Source organism: Neodiprion lecontei, chromosome 2 (assembly GCF_021901455.1).
Source record: "Neodiprion lecontei isolate iyNeoLeco1 chromosome 2, iyNeoLeco1.1, whole genome shotgun sequence".
NCBI classification, from domain to species: Eukaryota; Metazoa; Arthropoda; class Insecta; order Hymenoptera; family Diprionidae; genus Neodiprion; species Neodiprion lecontei.
Window position 1 is genome coordinate 37880691 of NC_060261.1, and position 23200 is coordinate 37903890.

General features: G+C 43.5%; 2 protein-coding genes and 1 long non-coding RNA gene across 4 annotated transcripts in view; 1 reads left to right on the top strand and 2 right to left on the bottom strand.

The window, feature by feature from the left end:
* LOC107216470 (glutamate receptor 1) overlaps positions 1 to 15993 on the bottom strand; it is a 157882-nt gene extending 141889 nt beyond the window's left edge. For both annotated transcript variants that reach the window (XM_046730559.1, XM_046730560.1), the window contains exon 1: positions 15811 to 15993. In XM_046730559.1, the coding sequence (XP_046586515.1) occupies positions 15811 to 15979 (169 nt within the window). In that variant the 5' untranslated portion in view covers positions 15980 to 15993. The remainder of the gene's footprint in view (positions 1 to 15810) is intronic.
* The window catches only part of LOC124292752, a 156215-nt gene extending 136658 nt beyond the window's left edge, over positions 1 to 19557 (top strand). Inside the window, exons 6-9 of the long non-coding RNA XR_006902658.1 lie at positions 12979 to 13131; positions 17797 to 18519; positions 18605 to 18701; positions 19293 to 19557. This is a non-coding gene — a long non-coding RNA (uncharacterized LOC124292752). The remainder of the gene's footprint in view (positions 1 to 12978; positions 13132 to 17796; positions 18520 to 18604; positions 18702 to 19292) is intronic.
* LOC107225890 (FYVE, RhoGEF and PH domain-containing protein 3) lies at positions 18759 to 22410 on the bottom strand. Its single transcript, XM_015666507.2, has 9 exons — positions 22204 to 22410; positions 21769 to 21933; positions 21555 to 21685; positions 21198 to 21419; positions 20891 to 21077; positions 20339 to 20751; positions 20083 to 20226; positions 19699 to 19971; positions 18759 to 19529 (listed from the first exon to the last, which is right to left on the bottom strand). The coding sequence occupies exons 2-9, from the start codon at positions 21863 to 21865 to the stop codon at positions 19266 to 19268; spliced, it is 1731 nt and encodes a 576-aa protein (XP_015521993.1). The 5' UTR covers positions 21866 to 21933; positions 22204 to 22410; the 3' UTR covers positions 18759 to 19265.
* Between the last annotated feature and the right edge of the window lie 790 nt (positions 22411 to 23200).

The following is a 23200-nucleotide window of genomic DNA, read 5'->3' on the forward strand; positions in this document are numbered from 1 at the left end:
AGACTACGGGATTATCTCTCAAATTCAACAAATTGGAATTTTTTGTGAGAAAGTTCAATTTTCACATTCTTTCGAATAACACTCAGCGTTCGATCAATCGAGATGATAAATGTAAATTCAACCAGGCACGCATCGAGCTTTGAAACGTTAAAAGTTCGGAGTTAATACATTTTTTTATACTCGGATGCTCTGCACAGGGAATCAAAGGGTCATCAGAAAAAAAATTGACCATTTCGGTCGACGTCCTTTGTGTAACGAATATCGACCAACGACCATACAGACACAATATTCCATGTGAACGCTGATAAACGTCATATCTTGTTTGAATTTCACGCGACAAAGGTAGCATAATGTAAAATAGAAGTTTTTTCGACGAAATTTCGACTGTGATACAATTTGCCCTCGCTCGCGTGCACGCCTAGCCTTTTCAATTTTCGAGATTTTTATACGTATATTTTCTGCGAACCTATTTGTTCACCTTTCCAAACATGGCGATATTGCCCACCGAGATAAATTTGAATTCAGAAGCGTTTTCTTCCCCCCGCAGTGGACTGAAAATAGTTGGCTAAACATGATTCATAAATCTCGCCTCAAGTTCATGCATAATCTAAGCCTTTCAGAGAATGTATTTTTATTCATGTGTTTTTATAAATCATGTATGTTTTTTTCGTGCCTGGAACGCATTTCGCGTTCTAACCGCGTGCAAAAAATACCGAGACGGTTGGGGCGCGAGAGAAACGCGGATCCCTAAAAAACGCGTGTCTCCAAAGGTCTGAGGCAGCAAAAAAACGGAACGCGGGGAATCAAGACCGATGGAAAAACGAGAAGACAAAGATCAACGTGCACGTTGAGCTTTACTCCGGTGTATTCTCCTAGTTATAGCTGCCAAAACCACATTAGCTATGAAACGCGGCGCGAAACGTACGCAGCAAAAACTGATCCCACTTTGCATACAGAATATATTCTCCAAGGGTTTTTTTTTTCTATTTTCGCGAAGAAACGGGTCAGGAATTTAACGAATGGAATATTGCAACCCTTCCGAGTGACAAACCGAGGTCGACGACGTGGTCGCGGCGCCTGCCTGGCACGAATCGTAAAAGAGAACGTTCGGCCTCTTTCAATAATTGCAAAGTGCCGTGAAACAAATCGTGCGAACGCTTGACATTGCCCGAGAAGATTCCAATTCCTACTCGACAATTATCCTTGTACATTGAGACCCCGGATGCGCGACAATTTAATAGAAATTTAATAACCAAGACGACCGTATTCATCCCCTGCACGGATCCGCAAAGCTAAAAATTACAATCCAACTGCTCGGCGCTCGTATATCGCGAGGGTAAAAATTTCCCGTATTCAATCCATATCGCATCTCGGAGAGTGAAAATTGAATCTGATATTGCACGTCACGGATGAAAAAGAGGTGGATCAGAAATGTACGAAGGTAGGTAGGTACAATAATCCTTGGCTGCGTGGACTGAAAAGCTCTTTCAAAAATATTGAATTACTCAGCTGCACGGATAAAAACGGGTGTTGACAGGGCTTGATCGGTCCTGTATGTCGGAGAGGGAATCTGGAATCCCTCTGTACGTACGCGCGTCCACATCCCCGGTTGTCTCGTATCGCCAAAGTAATGGACACTGTCGAATAATTCGATGTTTACCCTGCAGCACAGGTGCAGAGGAGGGTGGACGCCGGACAGCCCTCGTTGATGGATATTCAAAAATTTGTTTGCCCGAATAAAACATTGTGAATATTCAACAGCGGATAAATTCGGTCGCGGAAATACCGCGGTATACTTCCGTTTTCAAAACCACTCTGTATCCCGCCGAAGAACAGATTCTCAGCCCTTGCAATTTTCCGATCGTCGCGGCGTGTTCCCGGGAATGGTAGTTGGAACGGTGAGGCCCAACTTCGGACGAATGACGCAGGTGAAGGAACTCGATAATCAATTTGGAATACCTGCGACGCGGCAACGAGAACCGGAGCGCGCCGAACCGCGGGAGAATGTAATTGTAAATTTGTTTCGACGATGGTTGTTGCGGCGGGGTGATTTCTATGGGCTCAATTCCGTGTTTTCAATTCAGTTGCGGAATTGACCGGGGTTACAGGGGTGGTAATTTCGTGGAAATTAGCATCGCTGATTCTGAAGCAATTAGGCAAAACGACACGTACGATCACGCGGCTCCGTACAACGTGTATACGTGTGTACGAGTTTTCGATTTCGAAAGTAGAACTGGGTTATATCGCAGGCAACAACGACGGCCGTGAAGCTCCGACGAATCCATCAAGGATCAGAGCGCACAAGTGAGCCGTGAGAGGATGTGGGATCAGGCCGGTTATCCCGTATAATGGCGGCATGCCGATTATGATATAAAATAGAACAACTTTTGGGGAAGTATACGCCGGAGGCTAAAGCCCGAAACCACTCGAAGCGCCGTTTCTAAAGCCATCTTCGAAAGAGGCGAGCTGCAGGAATTAAATTCCTCCCGTAGAAAAAGGAAAACATCGGGACTCGCGGGGGATGCTGGAAGGGATTTGGGAATTGATGGAGTGCAGTAAAGGACGTGGATAACATAAATACCAACACACGTGCGCCCCTGCCCGGTCCATAACAATCTTGCAATATTTATTTCAATCCCAAAGCCATTAGGAGAGCTATTTCGCAATCCACCGAAGCCTTAAGCCTCGAGCTTGGAACGCTCAGCTACTCGACCCAAACTTATAAAACATTGACGAACTATAAATGTTCAACTCCCTGGATGAGCCTCGCTGAATACCCGCTCGTTCAACCCGTGGCAAGAAAACCAACGCCAAATGGAACCGGCGTTAACAGTCCGGATGAAAATTACAGGGTAGGTGTGTGTACCGGTTGTTTCCTAGCATCATCTGTGAAATGAGAAGAAGCTCACTTTCCTTATTGGAAATCGAATCGCCTGACAGAATTTAATTAATTTCCGAGCAAGCGAACAGCGCAGTTCAAATTTCAGGGGACTTTTCGAACGAATTGATCTGCAATTTATGAGAAAAATAAAAAGTATAAACAAATCCATCGTGAAATCGCTGTGGGAAATTCCATGACGATTCCATTATTTTGCAGCGTCTATAACGAGTGTTAGGCTACCCTGTAACAAAGAGATCATTCGCTTTTCCTCAAATTCCAAATTTCGACTGAAGCCTCGGAGTAAAGAAGCGTCAATTGCACCGTGGGATAATTACCGGCACACGTGGGAAGTCATTGCGAAGTCCCACGCGTGCCATTTCGGGCGTCGCGTCGTGGTCGTATCTCTCTTCCAGGGTAGATACAGCCGACCCTGCAAATCGTTATCATCGAGTAGGATAGGTGTATATAGATAGAGACGGGTATAATCGAAGGTACGTTAGCGTTAACCGTTTGAAGCGGGATGTAGAAACGCCCCTAGCGGATCGAAAATCGATGTATAAACGCGTGCTACTCTCGGTGAAAAATATTTATCCCATAGTAGCTGCAGGAGAATGTGCCTGCCTTTGCGAGGGAACTTGAAAGCAGTTGAAACAAGAAAAACATTGCCCTGCGTCGGCGCGTGTCCGAATAATGAAACGATTCGATGATAAAACGGAGCTTCGTAAGTACACCTAAATACCTGTAATAATGTAAGAGGGAATAGAAAGGGCGCGAGTTTATAGAGCGCGAACAAAACTTATGATACAAATTTCTTGAAGATTCGCGACGGGCAGAAGTTACCTGGATAATTTTCAACTTCGCCACTTGAGAGTTTCCAAGTTTATGCCTGTGTACCTGAGACTCGATTTTCGTGTACTGATATAGATATATCGCGTGTCCTATTGTGCAGTCCTTAATGTAGTTATTCTCGAATTTCGTTACTCCCGTGGGCTAAAATGTCTCGAAATGAATTTAAACATGTATGGAGCGAAAACCCTAGGCTCTCATCTCGACTCTAACTTCTGCCGCAAGGCCTTTGAACTTTCCCATTTGAATCCTACGATATGATTTTTGGCACTTCGCGGTTAATTTTTATTCCCTATCATTGCGTAAAAATTAGAAACTTCTCAAATCTCCTACCTATCTCTTAGGATACAGAAGCCTGAAGTTCTCGCTTTATTTTTCACATCTTTTTTCGAAACACTTTAACCGAGAGGAGCAACAAAATTAGAGCTTAACCCTGTTAAGGACTATAGCCTAATTTGCAGAACGGAGCTATCCGGGTACAAACGAAACAACTCACTCAGGTGGTGAGCGGTTTTGGTTAACCACATTCAAAGACCGACCCATCCGTGTCTCCAATCTTTATTTCATCTCACCGACGGTTAGGTATAGGTCGGAGAGAGCGCAAGATTTTATTACAGCCCTATCCAAGCCCCGCGAGATGTGACCCTAAGACGATTGGGACGAAGAAGCAGAAGAAGATAAAGAAGAAAAAAATTTGGACTCGAGTAAGCGATTTTTCTAACCCGAATAACGACTCGGCGATTTTATTTGCGAATATGGATAGTAACAATGATCGAGATGAATTGTGGAAAAGTGGGGTGATCGATTTCTGTGTACCGTTATGCATGCATACGACTATCAACCACGACGAGCTGCAGGTAGTATTCTGCATTTAGACGGAAAATGATTAGGACTTACAATTAGTGTAGTTGGGTGAATGATATTATACGTGGAATCACCTACGGTAGACGAGTGTTCTTACGCTGTTTGTACCTTAAATAACTTGTAAATATTTTGACGAATTCAGTTTGAAGAATAATGATACACTCATGATGTAATGACCGCGTACAAAGGGATGCACTGTGTGCGCGTTGCATTAGAACTTATAGTTTGTTTTGTATTCTTCATTTGCAGCGAAGCAGAGCAGAGTTATTAACTTTCACTTCGTAATTGTTATTTATTCAGCAACGGAGATTTCCCTGCAGCCCGGCGCGGCAACAAAGAACAAACGGAACAAAAGTAGAATAGTAGTGAAAATTAATTCAGCTTTAAAACTTGTACAATTTCACAATGCGATCAGCTGCAGTGAGAGACAAAACAAACTGATTAGGCATTGCTTTGATCTCAGAAGATTCTTGATTCAGGCTTGAGGATAATAGCGGAGATCAGCTTTACGAACAAATCTGTGGGCAGTGAAAGTAAAACTTGTCTTTTTACTTTTCAAATAAAGGTGTATGTGTGTGAGTGTTTTTTTCGTTGAGAAAAACGCAGAAAACTTTTACTGGCTTATACGATCGTTTGTAACCAGAGCAGTGTAATATTCTCTCAGGAGCTTTTACGGCGGTGAAATTGCTTTCGCAAATGAATACGTATAGAGAAAACCTGAGACAAGCTCCTTGATTAATTAATAGAAAGCCCTGCTTTCATTTTTCAGTTCTTAGTTCTCGCCGTATAAGCTTTGGGATCAGCGAGAGGTGCGGGAAAGATACTGCAGTGATGCAGCGGTAGCAAACAAAGGGGAAAAACAGATTTGTTCTTAACATAAGACATTGTACAATAAATCATCAGGCAATAAACGTTGCGCGAGCTCGACTCACGGCGCGACATTATATAGCTTGATAAAATTTACACGCGAATATGAAAGCACGCGGTAAAACGTGAGGATTAACGACTTTTTTAAAATGTTTTTTCTATTCCTTCGAGCGATATTCGAGGTGGGCTCCTCGGGTGAAACGATGATTGCAATGAACATGTACGGTGAATTCAACTCGGTACTTTATCGCGCAATTAAACGGTGATTACATTTTCCTTAACCATCGAGTCGTTACGACGCGGGGTGTTTTCTTCGGTGAGTATCTCGACCAATGACGGATGACAAAACATCTTCATCGTCGAGTCGGGCGCGCTCGCATACCATTCAGGCTTAGGTGTGCAAAGATACCGTAGTAAGCGCGCACACACACACACACACACAAACATACGCATATACGCGCGTGTAGGAAGAGGGGAACCTCAGGCGAGAAGTTCCCTCTTCTAGACAAAGTTCGTACCGTTAAGCCGAGCGAGTTTCAAAACCGGGTTCCGCCGAGGCTCGAACAGCGTTATCCCGCGGATAATTCTCACGTCAGGAGCTCTCGTTTGTGAGTTAGCAACGAGAGAGAGAGAGTTAGGGGACTCGTAGAATCCCACTTGGCGGGTTGGTGCGGTGGGAACTTGATGGAACCACAACATCTCGCGCCCACGGCCCTTGGCTCGACCTTCGTTCGGTCGTTTACACCTCCCCCGGCAGCTCGGGGTTGGCATTCGCTCTGGGTCACGTACCTCCTCCTCGCCCGCGATCTGACGCGCGCCAATTTCCCATGCCGCGAGAATTCTTCGACGATTATAATTAGGGCGAGCCTCGAGTCTTCAAGCTCTGCAGCCTTCGCCGAAACGGCGGATTCCATTCCGAATATTTCACGATAGAACCAAGTCTTGAAGGGTTGACGAACCTTCCTCGGATTGCAAAATTTCAGCGCCTCCAACTTCAGACGAAAGTAATAACAAATCGCTAATATCTGCGCACGCTGACCGTTATTATTATTATTATTATTATTATTATTATTATTATTATTATTACTATCAATGATGCGGAGCGAGCAGAAACCGCAAATGAAAGGGATGCCTCCCCGGCGTGGCCGATGGTCCGGATCTATGCTGATGGTAATTCAAAGGCCGGATCGTCTCGCAGAATTTCAAACGAACCACGTCGCTGAGCCGAATTAGCGATCAGTTAGCGTTGATGAATTTTTTTACAATACCGTACGGTCTCAAACCCGGCAACGTTGATTACCTTTATGATTCAATCTTTTTTTTTTTCTTCCTTTTTTTGAGAATTAAAGATCCGGTCTGCCACGGTGAGGAAATTCTTACCCTCGAAGCTGCAGCTAATATAGACGTAAGCCTTAATTATTATACCTGGAATACGGCTCGATCGTTACTCAGCGCGGCGCTGATTTTCCGTTTTAAAATATTGGATGCGTAATTACGTGAAAGCCATTCAACAGCTAATTATTCCGCAGGGTGGTTAATGTGCACGATGGTTACCCCATTTTCACCACCATAGTTATATACACCTTGCCGTTGCGTCTTGCAGACTAATCGTCAGAAAGTTTCGGCGCCTCGAGCTGCGTTGAACAGTCGAAACGGGTCGGTGCTGGCAGCTCTACGCCACCGAGGGACCGAATGCCTTCTCCAACATTCACCACCACAAAATGAATATAATATACTGTATATATATATATATATATATATGTGTGTGTATTACGTATAACGTGTATACATACTTGTGCGTGTCTGTGCGCAAGCTCAAGAAAGTTTGACGGCATCAACCCGTGAATTCGGTTAATCAAGAACTATCAGAGAATGTAAGTAACAATGGAAATTCTAGGAGTGTAATAAGGAGTGAAATTCTTGATCTAGTATCTAACAATAAGACAAAGATACGCTGACCTAAAGTATTCGCGTATTGTACATATGTATGTGTACCTGTATATACAACGAATATACCTACAGCAGATTTATATGGAAAAAGTTTTCGACTGTACGACCGGGGCGTTTTTATTGACGATTTTTCCATTCATTCGACAGTTATAGTTATCTCGCTCATTGAATGTCAAGCGTGTTGAGGATGGTTTTCTTCTTATACCTACCCTTTTTTCTCTCTTCGAGCATTCTAGTTTTTGCTACCGGTGATTTGACAAGTGTCATGGAGAGGAAAAAAGTTTGGATATATACGCATAGCCACGTTGCGCGACATAAGAAATGAGGAAACAAAGTATTTCGTTCCACGACGCGGGTTTCGTTGGTATTTTATTTAGTATACTGCGTACGTATAATTCATATATATATATATTTGCAAAGCGAAAAGAAGTCAAGGTTCGGTGACAAATGGCAGCGACATAGCTTCGAAATTTTTTCCCTATCAGTCACCGATAATTGAATTACGATGTCGAAGGTTCCGTGAAGGATCGAGTCTCTCTCTCTCTCTCTCTCTACCTCTCTCTCTCTGTCTCTCTTCATCTCCTTTCCGCACTATACCCTTCGGAATTTCCCCCGCACAATATGCAGACCCCCTCCGTTTCTCCCCCTCGCGTCGTTTCTCACCGCCGCGGAACTCCGCCGAAGTGCAAACAACAAACTGAGCCCGGCTTCGCACCGATTTTGTAATAACCTGCAGCGTCGCGGATCCCGCGAGAAACCACGAAATGGCTCTAATGCCGGTCGTGTAAGTCGTCGCTGATGGCGGATAGAGGAGCAGCGGGCTTCTCGCCTGCTTCTCCCAGAGAGCCGAGCATTGATCCCGCTCCGACCGTCCTCCCCTGTCTCGCTCCCCTGTTCCCGTCTCTTTCTCTTTCTCTCCCTCTCTCTCCCTCGTCTCTCTTTCTCCCTTTCCCACCACTTTGGTCCTGCGTCCCTCGTCTCTCAAAACCCGCACCACACGCGAAGAGAGTCTATGATATCACGTCTCACTCACCCGCACATTTCCCCGAATGGAACGTGAAACATGCCGTCAGCGACGCGGCGCAGACCGTCTAACGGAACGCTGACCCGCACCACTGCAGTCCGAAACGCACCATTAGTGGGACCAGTGCAGCTTTGACGTGATTGTGTTTGCAGTACAGTGGAAATATAAACAAAGCAGAGAAGTTATATGCCTATTCTCTCGTATACGGGAAACATTTTTCACCGTACTTATAAACGTTAAGGAGACGCGTCGGAAGAGCTTGCAGATTTATTTCGGTAACAAGCGGAAGAATCGTCGTTTCGTAAAATGGTGGAAATTTCATGTCGACAAAAAATGGTCTTCTGTTTAGAATTATTCATCGCTAAGAGAGAGAGCCTAACTAATCTATGAGACTTTCAACAATCTTGAAGCGTGATTCGAAATGAAACATTGCCGTCAAGCTTTTATTTATCATTCCAATATTTTCTATTTTTTTCAACTGACAACTTATTGGTTCGTAATAAAATTAGTAAAAAATATCGATTCCTGGCCAACCGACCTCCTCAATTCAAAGTTCGAACGGCAATCACGCTCCTACGAGTTACGAATTTCGGGCTTAACCCCGTGGAGCAGAAGCTACCCTACCTACTTTCAACTGTAAGTTGATACGCGCAGCGTTTAAAGCTTTAATAGCAGCAAACGCTCGCGAACTTCGACCTCAGCCGCTAACCCGTTCTGCGGGCCAATGATAAGTAACACAAAAAGTCTACTCCAGGAATCAGAGTGGTCCGAGAGATAATCGCTCGTGTCGTTACATATTATAATTACATCGAATAAATACGCTCTGCGAAATTTTTCGAAACTAACCAACTCAGCTTAATATGAATGACTCGACCCAGCCACGGTCGCGGCTTCTCACCCTCCCTGCGCACATTTTTCTTTCCCTTGCCCTCTTTCTCTCAATGTCTTTGTCACTTTTATCTTTTGAAGAAATAATTCAACGCGCTCTTCCGGCACCCCGAGGACGACCGTCAATGTTAATTATTTAATTACTCAAAGGCGGCCGGTACATTGAGCTCCTGCACACACAGCCGAGGGGTTTAACTTCGGAGTATATACCAAGGCACAAGGGAGGAGGGAGGATCTATTATGTCGCGATACGGGTTCTCCGGTTTGCAGGCGCGGTTTCTACGCTACGTGGACATATGCCGGGTGTAGGTACCTAGATATAACGTGTTTGTTGGGTGGATGCGTAGAAGCCGACATGCGTTCCACGCAACCCGTGACCTCAACCCAACGTGGTTCATAGTGTTACAGACGAGATCCAGGAGCTGTGCTGCTGATGGGGCGATAGCCGAGTCTGATCCTTTCAAATATACGCCGACGTCGCGGCCAAAACTCCCATGAATTCGGGCTTGTTGCTCCCGAGATATGAGGCTCGGTGTTAGACGTGTGACATTTGAAACGACGCGGGAGAATTTTATGGGAACAATTGCACCGTGTTGGGAAAAAATGAAAAAAAAAATTCAGCGATCCGGAGAACGGTGTCGGTACAACGATATACACCAGGAGGTGTATGTGCACCGGATTATCGTCGAGGCACGTTGGGAAAAACGGGACACACTTCGGAATTGGTGAATCGTAGTGCGGAAATGACTGATGAAAAGGCAGCTCGTGACGCGTAACTCGCAATTCAAATCTGCAGATTGCGCGCATGTGATATTTATGAACGGTTGATTCGAGCCTCATCGTTTTATTCCCTAGAGACCGCGGTGCCCGCGCGATCGATTCAGACGCCTGTCCGTTGACACCTGTAACAACGGGAAGAGGAAATGAATGCGATCTGGAAGGGATATTTTCCTCCGGACTTGCAGCTTCGCCAACGATTCGATGATTTTCGGCTCCGCCGTGAAACGTCGGCTCTTGTATTCCCGCCGGTTCGCGTCATGCGTCGACGGTGATAATTCTAAAGCACCGCGGCGTAACGTCGGCAGCTGTGGTTTTGCCGTTGAAACGAAAGAGGTGGAAGGGTGGCTCGGCCGATGCATCAATTATAGAAACAGCTAGCCCTGTAAGCCCGCCCTGCGCCCTACTTTGCGGGCTCATTCAGCTCCGAGGCTTTCGCGCCTAGCGTACAAAGCGCTTTTGGCAGGGATTATGCGAATAACAAATTAATCGCGCCGCTGCAGCGTGCAATACGCGAACCGATCGATTCGTCGAGTTACAATAGCGGCGCTACACGCGTCGTATTTTATAACCGAGGCGAGCTGCCGGTTGGAATTCTGCAGACATATTTTCCCTGGGTACGTAGTCGGATGGTTTCTTTCTCTCTCTCTCTCTCTCTCTCTCTCTCTCTCTCTCTCGGGCTTATCATAATCAAGCGAGGCCTTCGCGTCTCGAAGCTCGGCTCTCGATCCCGCATCACCATCCAAGAAGACGTACGTACTCACCGCCGCCATTACCGCACCTCGCAGCCATTAATCGTATTTGCCGAACGGCAGGTAGTGCTGAGTGGTCCGGGTACCGCAAACTACAAAGGGCCGACCTCCGACCTTAGACGAAATCAATCAAACAGCGCCAACCTCCGCGAGGTGAATCTCGATCGGGGTTCCAGCTACGCCGATATACCCAACGCGACCAATAATTCTTCGTATTATTAATTTCCTGCCTCTCTGTTCGGAAATATTCATGCATGTAGTCGAGCAATACTTACTCTAAAAAGTTTCCAACCGACATATTAGCAATCTTTATCATACCGAAGCTTCTCCCTGTGCGGAAAACAAACTTTCGAGGGTTGTTATAAGTGTGCAAAACAACGCCGGAAAAAAAATTGAGAAAATTATTAAACAGTCCATCTGCAGGGCGCTTTCACAGGCGGGTGTTGAAAGTGAGGCTATAAACCAGAAACGTGCAAACATGGTGCGGTCGTCTCGGCGCGACAAACCGAGGTAAAAATAGCGAATGACTCTCGCGGTTTTCGACCGTAGGAACCGGGAACTCTGCGAACGTTGCGTTATACCGGAACGATTCATTGGGGGGTTGTTTCTGGGACTAAGAGGGTAAGAGTGGACGTGAAAACGTGCGTCAGCCTCTCCCTCGTTCTCTGGACACCCATATAAGGTATAAGATATGTATATTACATACGTATGTAGACATAGGTATGATGGTTCGCCGAAAATTTGTCGACGCATTGAAACGTACGATCCTGTACGGTGTGTTAACACAGTTGTTTGTCGTTCCCGAAAGTCAAAGTATGCGTTTCGTATCCTGTGTACCCAATTTCGAATTTATCACCACCACACCTGCATATTTTAACAAAGTACACAGACGTTTTGATGCAGAACATTCGCCGTCGGCAACGCACCATTTCATTGCAGGCTGTGTATAATAAATTTACGGTGAAATTGAATAAATGTGTGTGCATACAATGCGGTATCACGTACGCACGTGGACGTATCGTATATTAAAGCGATCGAGCGTTAACGAACCATCGTTTAATTTCCATGTCAAAGTCTTATTAGACTACAATTTTGCTACTCCCGATAGTACCGGTCAATTTTTTCAATTACATATAGCAATACTGTGTTCATACAATATACTATAATGTTATTAAGCAGATTAATAATTACTGGTCAAACTAAAATCAACCTGCGATTCTGGGGTCCCGACGAAAGTTTTACGATATAATAAAGATTTTTTTTATAATTTTACTTTATTAGTTTGATTTTTACATATCGAGATGTGAAAAAAAAAAACGGCAAGCGAGATCGGCTCTCTGCATTATCGCACACGTGATTTTTGCTATTCGATTCCCTTCTCACCTGGCAGACATCATGTTGTTGGCGTCTAACGATAAGCCGCGATCTATAATTTACTGTAATTAGGATTAGATTGGTTTTACTGGAACGTCATTTGAAATACAATATATTGAGGTACGGGCTTATATCTACCTGCAGCGTACACCAAGTTTAGCACAGCCGCTAACAACGCTGTTTGAAATTTCATTTGCATAGGTACTGCAGGTCCGTGTAATGCGAAACCCCCCGCAGCGAAGCCAAAGCTTAAGCCCGATCCAGGTACATCATTCCGTTTCGCTAATTAATAAACTGAGCTTCTATATGTATTGTACGTTTCACTCCCGTTCGTTGATACTGATTAGCTGAAGAGAATTAACTTTGAATGTGGCTTCATCAAATTCTCGCGATAAGTTCATTTGTTATATTGTACTTCGTAACGAGTATTGAAATCGAGGAACAGACGTAAACTTTAATGTACCTACACGAATATTGGATCGAACATAGGAGTTGTTTTTCCAGAACATTGACTGGGAAATTAACATCGACTGCAAACATACGCGTAATGGTTGAATGTTATACTTCAATATTACCGAAGAAAAACAAAAAAATAAAAAAATACTCGACTCGACAATTGCGCGCCGCTTATTAATGAAATATAAGAAGTACAGGGTAAAAATTTCGGATTCTCTGTTCAATTTAGCAATATGTAAAACGTGTGAATTTCGAAGAAAGTGCCATTTCTAACAATAAGAAAAAATTGATGTTTACAGTGAGACGCCGAGGGGCGAGACGTCGAGTGGAGAAGACGTTCCTCGTCGTCTGGATTGCAATTCGGAAAACTCACGGCCACGCATTTACGCATTCAACACACAAGGGATTTAAACGAGGTATATATGCCATTCCGTTGGGGGTGCCGATCCAAGGTGTGTATATGTTATGTACCCTAGTTTGCGAGCGACGGTATACCGCCGACCCGTGTAAATCTACCTTTATGCAGAAACGCTTCTATCGCGGAGTCGTGGATACAGATTGAAACGACCCTGGCAACTCTCTCGTCTCTTCTCTTCTCGCCCCAGATTCTCTCGCCCCCCCTCTCTCTCTCTCTCCCTTATTCTCCCGCAATCTCGCTCGAGGATACGAAAGAGACGGAAAGGCGGCGAGAGAACGAGAGAGACGCCACATTTCTATAGGCATTCATCGTTTACTCTATATATACTCGCAATGTGCTCTCAACTCATTTTCCGCAGCCTCCGCGCGCTCAAATCTGTTTCACGACGGTAATCTGCAAGGCTTTTGACCAAATATCACCGTTCTCGCCTTGTGGTGGTCCCATATTTAAAAAGCATATGCGTGTACACAATATTCGCGCATTCCCAGGGGAACTCTTTTTTTCTTTGATTACCATAATTTTACAAAAAATGGGTTAAAGTGTCCGAAAAACAATTCAGACATTCTATGTGCGGACAATTTTTCGTCCCCGCGACGAGAACTTTTCCATTAAACTTGGATCTTACAGTTAATTTAAGTCGAACTTTGCAATGCGGAAACAGGTGACGAGGTCCTGGGTGATTTTTTTCTCAATGCAGTTGTAAATCTCAGGAGTCAGTCAAGACAATTTTATCGATTCCAGAAATATGTCAATGATCGTTTTGTAAAAATGTGATGCCGGCAATGGTTTCCAAGAAATAGGGCATGAAAAAAGCGTTAATTAAATCGAGGGAGAATTCTTCTGTTGAGTCCGGAATGGGCTACTCGAAAGAAATGTTCGCTCTTAAATCCGAAGATCTTTTAGTCTTTGAAACGTTTCCGAGAATCTCTGAAGAAACGGGTTTAAAATAACGAACGGACTCCGTATAATACCGAGGAGCTTTGAATGATAGAAGTCACCTGACTTCCTCTCACCGGAAGCCGATTCGAGTAAACGGAATTAGGTTTTCGACCCCCGAGAAACGCAGGTTTTCCGTAACGAAGGATCACATCCTTATTCTTCGAGTAAGAACCGTCCCCTCGATGGGCATCTGGGTCGAACCCTCGGCGAAAAATTTGCGAATATCATACACATCCCCAAAATACGTACGGCACTGTTCGCTTAATCTACTTCTCACGTCGCAACCGAAATATCCAATAAAACGCGTCTTGCCGAATAGCAAAGCCGTGTGTGAAGAATTTTGTTAGGCGTATTTCCGGTTTCATCGCAAACGAAATCAATGTGCGTGTATTTTTCGCGTTATTCAATGCGCGCCTTCTTTCCTTCGTATCGCATATTACAGGTAGGTATACGTATCCGTTGTGCCTTGGTACACGGGAATATACGTTATACCGACGTACAGGATAAAGTATACGTGTGCGACGATACAGTGAAAAGAAAACGCGAGAATAAATATCCGTGAAAAAATTTCACCTCAAATTTTACTCGGGTATATCACCCCCGAATATACACCTAACAAGTTAACTTCCAGACGCGAGCACGTTTAATATTTCACACTCCATTTCGCCTTGCGCGACTCACGCTATTCCATTTCCTGCAGGATAATATGTATATTGTATACAAGGGGGGATACACGCTCGTTTATGCATGCATATACACACCTATACGTGCGTGTGTACACGATTTACAGATAATTTTCACAAGGGGAATTTACCAACGATCATAAATAGCACAACTACGTGTAACAATTCCTATCACAATTGCCGGCGAGATTGTCATGCTCTGCGCTCGCGAGAAACTTTGCACGTACGAAAGAGAGACGCATGTATGCACGCGTGTTGTCGGCATCGTACGTTGTACGTTTTGGAGAACGCGTCGGCCATTTTGTTTAGTTTTTTAATCATCTTTCATTTCTATCATATGTGATCTGATTTTTCAAACCAATGCGTCTAACGTGTCCGCGGGTAACGTATGGCTTGAGGAATCTTGTAATCGAGGGTTCGAGATGGTGGAGGCAAGATCGACCTCCTCGAACCATTTTATACGTGATTGACATCCCCGAGTGAACCTTGACCTTCGCAGATTTCGGCTACACCCACACGATAACATAATTTACTAGCCTACGCGTGACAGCCGGCGTCCACCCGCTTGATTTTTTTTTTCGGTGATGTTTGCAGACTTACCATGTCTGCTGTTCCCAACTCATATTTCTCACCCACCCGATCTCAGAATATTCCTCTCACTCTAGCCTCTCCTGTTCTACATCACCGTCGTTTTTATCTGACGACTCTATCTCAGTCCAGGGATTTCGTAACGACGAGCCGAAAATAGAGAGAACAGGCTGCCCGTGGTAAGGAGAATCACTGGAAATTCAAGAAATGGTTCGCAGAAAGTAAAGGCTTCGAGGCTAAATATCGCGATCGCTGCGAAGCGAGTGTGAGATTTATTTTTTGCATATAGTCTATGAACTGTAACCAAAGTGTATCGTAGTACATGGTACACCCGTGCGAAATGCTCAAAAAAAAAATATGAGCTTTTCGAAGTCGGGAACGCCGAAGCTTGAAACCGATGTTCGAGCGTAGCGGAATCGTTATCCTGCGAACCATGAACGTTATCCCCTTTGGCGCGTGTTTTTTACGCGAACCTTGTACCGTCTTCCGGGCATCTTACTCACCTATGGGAATCGTGTCGGGGGTGACCGCGGGCACGAGCACGAGAAAAACAAGGATCACTGCAGCGGTGGCGGCGGGGAAATTGGCAATGTGAAAAACGCGGCGTCGCGGTCCCCGGAACTTCCGGGGCGATACCGACTCGCGGTCAAATCTACCGGGAGCCGGCGACATCTTCCTAGCTCCGGTGTCTGACACAGACTACCCTCCGTTCTGTTTCGGGCTGATCTCTTTCTCTCTCTTCTTCTCTCCACCCCGCGTCACCGTCTCTCTCGCACCCCCGCAAACCACCCTTGGGCTTCGCGTACGCTTAACGCGCATGTGACGTCACGGGGCGCGCGGTCCTCTCGGGATGCTGGGGCCGACGCCGAGCGCCGCGACGTCGCCCGACGCACGCACACACACACACACACACACACACACACACACACACGTGCGCCCGCGCACATCCCTCAGCGAATTCGGACCTGCGCACCCCGCAAGTTGCAAGTGGGGCTTGGTCGTAAGCCTTGGCCGCGGCCGTCGAGTCGACGCTTAAATCCTTGCTCCTCGATCGCGAGGCTACGCAGCCTCTCGCATTCCCGCCTTATAAGTTTCGCTTTCTTCTTCGCATCTTCTCGACAGCCTGCATTTCAGCCACGGACTTACAGCTGCATTGGAATGTATATAAAAACGCCGAGAGCCGGCTCCGCTCGTGATTCAGATCGTACTTACTCGGATCGCGGTGAAAGTTTGACAACTTTCATTCACCGATCGAGATCGTTTTACGGATAAATCTGACTGCATCCCCCAACGTTTAGCCTTAGTTCAACCTTTCATAGTTATATGTTATTGTATTTTGTTCTCTGACTTTGCTTCCGTACTGGTGTATACCACCCACTCGCTATTGCGGCGACGATTCACCGTCCCTAGGTTCTCTGTGTAAGCCGAGCGATTTTCCAGGGGATAGAGGTAAAAGAAAAACTTAGTCGACGCGGGAAAAATAAAAACAAGAAAACAGAAGCGACCAGAAAACTATCTTCCGCACATAGCAGCGCAAAGTTGGCGCTAAGCTCGTTCCACAACCGAGTTTTAGAAACGATTTGGCACAGGCGCAAACTCCGAGTCACGAAAACAGGAAATCGCTCTTGCAATAATCTTCGCTGCGGTTTAAACTGCAGCAATCGTGATTCGATAAATTGCAAAGCACAGAAGATAGAAAATCGCGCAATTTTAAAATTGTTTTTCGCAAATTGTAGCAGATAATTAGCGCTGCTCGAGACTATAACAGCAGTTTCGATTTTTCCTTTCGTATATCGGAAGAACGTCGTCAATTTGAATTATTACTGTGTTCTTAAATGAAAATATACCGACCGATCCGAACCACCGTCGAGTTGATCAGAATGGACTGCCGAATTTTTCCGGGGATGTGAAACCCGAATCTTTCCTATAAACATGCATGCGTAGCGTCAATCGTAAATCATTTCACACCATTCGAAATTTTGAGCGTTCAATTTCCCTAGGCTTCCTCGTCGCGTAGGTCTCGTATATTTCCTGGGACACGAAGGCCGGGCGAAGAAGCATCGAGAATACCTGGGTTGAGACCCGAAAACGACACGCCGCGGTCTGGGTAGCAACGGTCTCATCTACGCCCACTATCAATCATGATATCTCGGGCACCCTCAGGTGTACTAAAATTAACTTGCGGTTCCGAAATTAGGATTGATACCCGGTCGCCCTAACTCAAGGACGAGATCCTCGAGGAGTGAAACTACTAATAGCTGAAATTCGAGATCGGTTGAAGTGAGAAAGGGAGTAATGCATTCGTCGAAAATAGTGTCAATTAACGTTCGGTATTAGGTTTAGACAGAGTTTCGAGAGATTTTCTTCTCCTGATCAGTTAATTAAATATTATGGTATTACATTATTTATTGAATTACAAATTTTTCAATCCAAAATTTACAAGCTCGGGATTTCCATATAATATTTTGTGCATGTGGTATTGATTCCAGGAATCTAGAAGGCAATGTAATGGTAGCTGGTAAGGACGAAACTTCTAGCAAGCTACTGCCTCAGTTACCTACGTCGTGACAGTGGTGAACGGAACTTACCAGCAATCGAAAACAGCACCGTAACAAGATCTTTTGACACTTGGAGCGAAGAAGAAATCATGCCCTCCATTTTTTTTCATACACTGCAGTTCCACGTGTTGAATGAACATTTGCAGTGGCAGTTTCCAAAAGATAGCAAAATCCCAACGGATCAAGAGTAACGGCCGAAAAACGAAAAACTTTATTTTTTATCATTTATCAGGTGCTGGTCTTTCCTTCTCAATTTATTTGCTGCTATTCCTACGCTATTTTTGCTACGTTTTCTGCATTCCTGGGACTCCAATTAGTCGGGTAGGGGTCGTACAAACTAATTCAGAGACCAAAGGTTTTTCGGTCAAAAAATAAATAAAGCTAACCCCTTTGGATTTTAGTTGAAAATTAGAGGAATTTGGAAAATCCTAGACTTGATTCTTTGACGAAACATTCCGACGTAATTTTGCGAGAGAAATCGATTGTGCATAGTCCGTAGTCAGTAACATTACAGGTGCGAAAAATACAGCCATCCACAAGTTTTTTGTTACTACTTGTACTTCTTATGCACTATCTTTTCGCACGTTTACTAAACGGAACATTGTTCATCCCACAATTGATCAGATTGGATGCCATCATGCACTGCAGATATGGGTAAGCGCAAAGTATCGTAATGTTTCAAGTACAAGCCGACTCTCAATTGTGAGAAAGTATTTAATGGTGTTTTTCTCACAATCAGTTACCCGCACATAACACGGGGTCGCGTACAAGACGAGGATGATTTTGGCGGACGTTGTTAAGGATAAAAAACCTCAGCTCATATTTGAAATAATATGGTAATGGATAAATCAATCAATATATAATTTTTTAACATACACTTTTTCTTTATTTCTGTTAAAAAAAATAGTTTCTGAGGCTCCACACAATGCGAGAACCTTGAAATATTTCACAATAATATGAATTATAATGGCGTGCAGAGTCGCAAACTGTGGTAAACATTGTGTGCAGTATCACTATAAACATATTTGCGTACACTCACATAATTACGTATCTACGAGTAGTCTCAGGGTTGGTTAAAAATACATATCTTATTCAGTCTTTTCATCATAATATCAGCTATGCTTAACTTTAAACAGTTTGCACACTTTCAGCTATGAAAAGAAATTCTATCATCATAATTTTTTCTCACGATAGTCATTCACATAGGAATACCGATAATTTCAACAGTAATTGCTAAAACAAAGTCGTATATGAAACATACTAGTGGCATATAAATGGGATTTTCGAAATGCATTCCTTGCAAACCTTATATTTTCAACATCTAAAAAAATAATTACATCAAATTAAGACATTATCCATATGCTGTACAAAAAAAAATCAGGCAGAACTCCTTTTCTGAACTACTTTAATCTAAACAAATCTCTTAGGGATGAACCAACACCTAATATGAATTGGGACACAAGTTTCATGGAAGACCACTCTTGCTGCGGCGAGTTTTGAGTAGAACTGCTACCAGAAGACTGAAGGTTTTTTTTTATGTGCGTTGGTGAATCTGGAACCTCTTCGATTGCATCTAAATTTGTGGTCAACAGTGAATCTCCGCAATCATTGAGCCTCAGTCTTGGTCCACTACTGTATGCAGTAGTTGTAAGGTCTATTGGATTCTGTAAATAAAACAGTGAATATCTATTATTTGATATTTTCGCAACGTGCCCTGAATATGGAATGAGGCTTCGAACGATTAATGATATTATAGCAATAAGTTGACGTGAAAAAGGACTTGTTTCTTGGAGCATTATTGACTGCCGTGAGAAAAATCCAACAGATACTCACCCTTTGCTTGATGTCAGGTTTGTCCGAATTACTGTAACGTAGCGGATAGAGAGAGTCCAAGTAAGGATCCGTTTCTTGCTCTACATTACACGCCTTTGATTCCTTAAAAATAAGCTTTTCCATCCATGATTTTCTATCTTCTTTGTTGCCAGTATCGTTTCTCCTCAGTCTTTTAAATCGTCGAAACCAAAAGCAATCTCCTTCATCATCATTATTTCCTTCACCCTCACGATCGCGATTTATGTATATTATAGTAGAAAGATTTGGATCCTCCTAATTTAAGGAACAACCAATCATTCGATTTTTCTACAAACTTGTTATGAAACACTTGCATACTTAGGAAGACTTAATTATTTGAATCAATAGTCAATTTGATCAGCTTACCAATACTGATTTATCTTCTGTAGACCGTTTTCTTTTAAATCGCTTTGTAGGAATACTTTCAGATGGGAATTCATTTATTTGATTCTTACGAAGAGGTCTTCTTGAGCTGCTATCTTTCCTCAATGTCTGGCGACATTCAATGTACTAGAAAATAAATACAGAATGGTGGTAATCATTTACTAGAAATTAAAACACATTACCTTTGCATGCGAAAACTATACAGTGAAAACAAAAAGCTACTAAGGATATACAATACCTTTTTCACTGTCTCCTGTAACGATTTAATCCAATCTTCGCTATCCCCATTTTCAGAATAGAGTAACAAGCTTTCTTGCAAGCAGGTGACCCTAAATAACCCACCACTGAGTACCCTTTGTATAGTGCACTTGTTTAACGGTAGTAAACAACATACTGTCAAAGAACTTTCAGGATCTCCTTTGCAATACAATAAGGTATCACTCAATAGTACGAAGTGCCTTCGATACGAAGCACTACCGCCTCTGGAAACGCGCATCAGTGCTCCTTGCCTTATCAATTTTCGACCTGGTTTTACCAGATTGAGTGTTCCGTTGATGTGCTTTTGAAATTCCAATAGTTTCTGCATATCTTCATGCTCAGCAACCAAGGCGTTGATGTGTGCTGCTGCTTTTTCGACTTCAGCTAACGATGCTGCATCAAACGTAAAGACCAAATATAATCACTGATTCAAATCTTCGTAAACAAGAGTATTTGTGCGTTAGCAAAGATAAACTCATGCTCACAGATTTTTAAATGGTAATGACAAATAAAAAACTTAAATTAAATTTACCTTGTAGAATTTTGTAATCCTTATCCTTGGTAGAAGTATGCTGAAGAACTTCCTTCAGAAGCAGCCTATACCTAGGTATTCTTTGGATCGGAGTAATCAATAAAGATGACAATTTCCTACCAACCTCAGGCCGGGTCTCTTGTTTTATTATGAAGTTCCTTACCTCCTGATCGTTTTTCTGAGTGCCCTGTGAACAGTATTACTGTAAAAGACTGTATTGAAATATACATATTCATCAACTTTGAAAGTCGAGATAAAGAATCTTCAAAGAAAACAGGGAAAACTCTAGTTCAATTTAAGTACAAACCTGCAGTAGCATTAATGCTTGTTTATAGTCGTAAGCATAAACCGAATATAGTTTAAAAAATGGAGCCAGCTTGTAAAACGCTCTCGCTACATTGTCCGGATCTTGCTTCAGCTCCCTGAGTAGTTCTCCATTGACATTGTAAATCGTTTCAATGTTCCCAAACAGTGCAATATACGATGCATGGGTGATAATCTTCTTTTCATTCATCGGGAGCATAAAAAACTAATGGCAATTGAACAGAAATAGCACAAGTTACTATCTCACATATATGCACTCGCGCCAATAACAAATTTTTGTTGTATCTGATCAAGTATGTAAAAAAATTATATGTACCTATGTTAAGAAAAATTGATTTACCTGCATGATAAGCTCAAGCTGGTGCAAATAAGCGACTTCAGACATCAGAATTTCTTGGACAGCTTGAGCTCTCAAATTTTTCTCCCTCTCAATAGTGCTTTCTTTGTTAATATCGTCCAAGGCGCTCAAAACTGTATTTATAATAAATTTACGAGTATTTATACTCATGTTTTTGTGTAAATATATACCATCGGCGTAACTATTTATTTCCTACCTTTCATTCTTGTTCTTGTAGTCAAAATATTCCTATCATTGATAATATTTCTGAGTTCAACACTCAGTGTTTTCTGGGGTGTGCGTGGCGAGTTCATTTTTATATTCCCGTTGTTCTATTTCCACAGTTAGAATATGTCACATTCTACAGATACAGCATTTGCAACTGAAAAAAGTGTAAACAAATGTCCATAAAATTACAAACTCCAGTCAAATTCCTAGCCAGGTTTAAATGATATGACTTTGATAACAGTGGAAAACTTACACTTTTAATAACTACGTAAGTATATACGCATTCTGCAGATCGAACAGCACATTCGAATCAGGGTGTACCGATAAAGTCTTGCAACGATTGACATTTGCGAACCGGCAAACGACTAAAAGTCCGTTTCAGAATGAAACATTGAGAAGAATATAAGTAAATTGGGCTACTCACCTATTAGATCAAGGAACATGAAAGGAATTCTTGCTGGTGAGACGTTGTAACGTACAAAATTCAGTATGCAAATTATCTATTAAAAGTCAGAAAAAAATACATAGCGACAATTTATGCACGCAAGATCCAAACTTCCCGAGCTCTCAACATTTTAATTCATCACTGCTAACTCTCGGCCATAAACCCAACTACGACCGTTGGATGGATAGTCAATGTGTAGGTGAGAATGGGCATGCATCAATAGCGTTGACTGAAGAATGTAGAGATGGATACCCCTCGGTAAATTTTCCCGACCAGTTTTCGGCGGGCAAATGGGCCCAGGTGGGCCTGGGAGCGTAGAAGGGTTCTGCTCTATCGACTCTACCTAACGGGCTCGCACCGACATTCGTAGCAGCCAAAGTAATGTCGGTATGGAAGCTTGAGATTCAGTCGGTCAAAGTACGTAAGTCTACATGTCGACTGCGACTTAGAAATGTCGATCAGCTCGATCATCCCCCTAAAAAGACGCGTAACCACGCCCGGGCCCAGCCGCCGCCAACGACCGCCACATCCACCGCCAACCACACCAACTACCGCCAAGCAGCTTCGTCCTCCTCGACCGCCTCGTCAACATGCTGCTCCGCCGCGCCGCCGACGTCATCTTCGGCGTCGTCGTCTTCCTCGACCTACAACCGCCAAACACCTCCAACGTTGTCTGAAGTATGTGTATAAAAACGGTTGCCCTAATGGGCTTTGGTGTGACAACCTAAAATCATCGTACGCTTGCGCTCCCTGAAATGTACCCATGATAGAGTTGAGAACTTATTGCAAAGCATCAGAGAGTTACCGCAGTCTCTGGTTACCGATTTCGACATGATGCTGGCTACATTCACCTTCCGAGCAACACAGTCTTCGCATTGGTATGCCCAAGCCAGTACTTGGCCTGTGTGTACTTACCGACTTGTCGGCAATATAAAAAATTAATAATGAGAATGAATTTCTTCCAAAATTCGCAGCA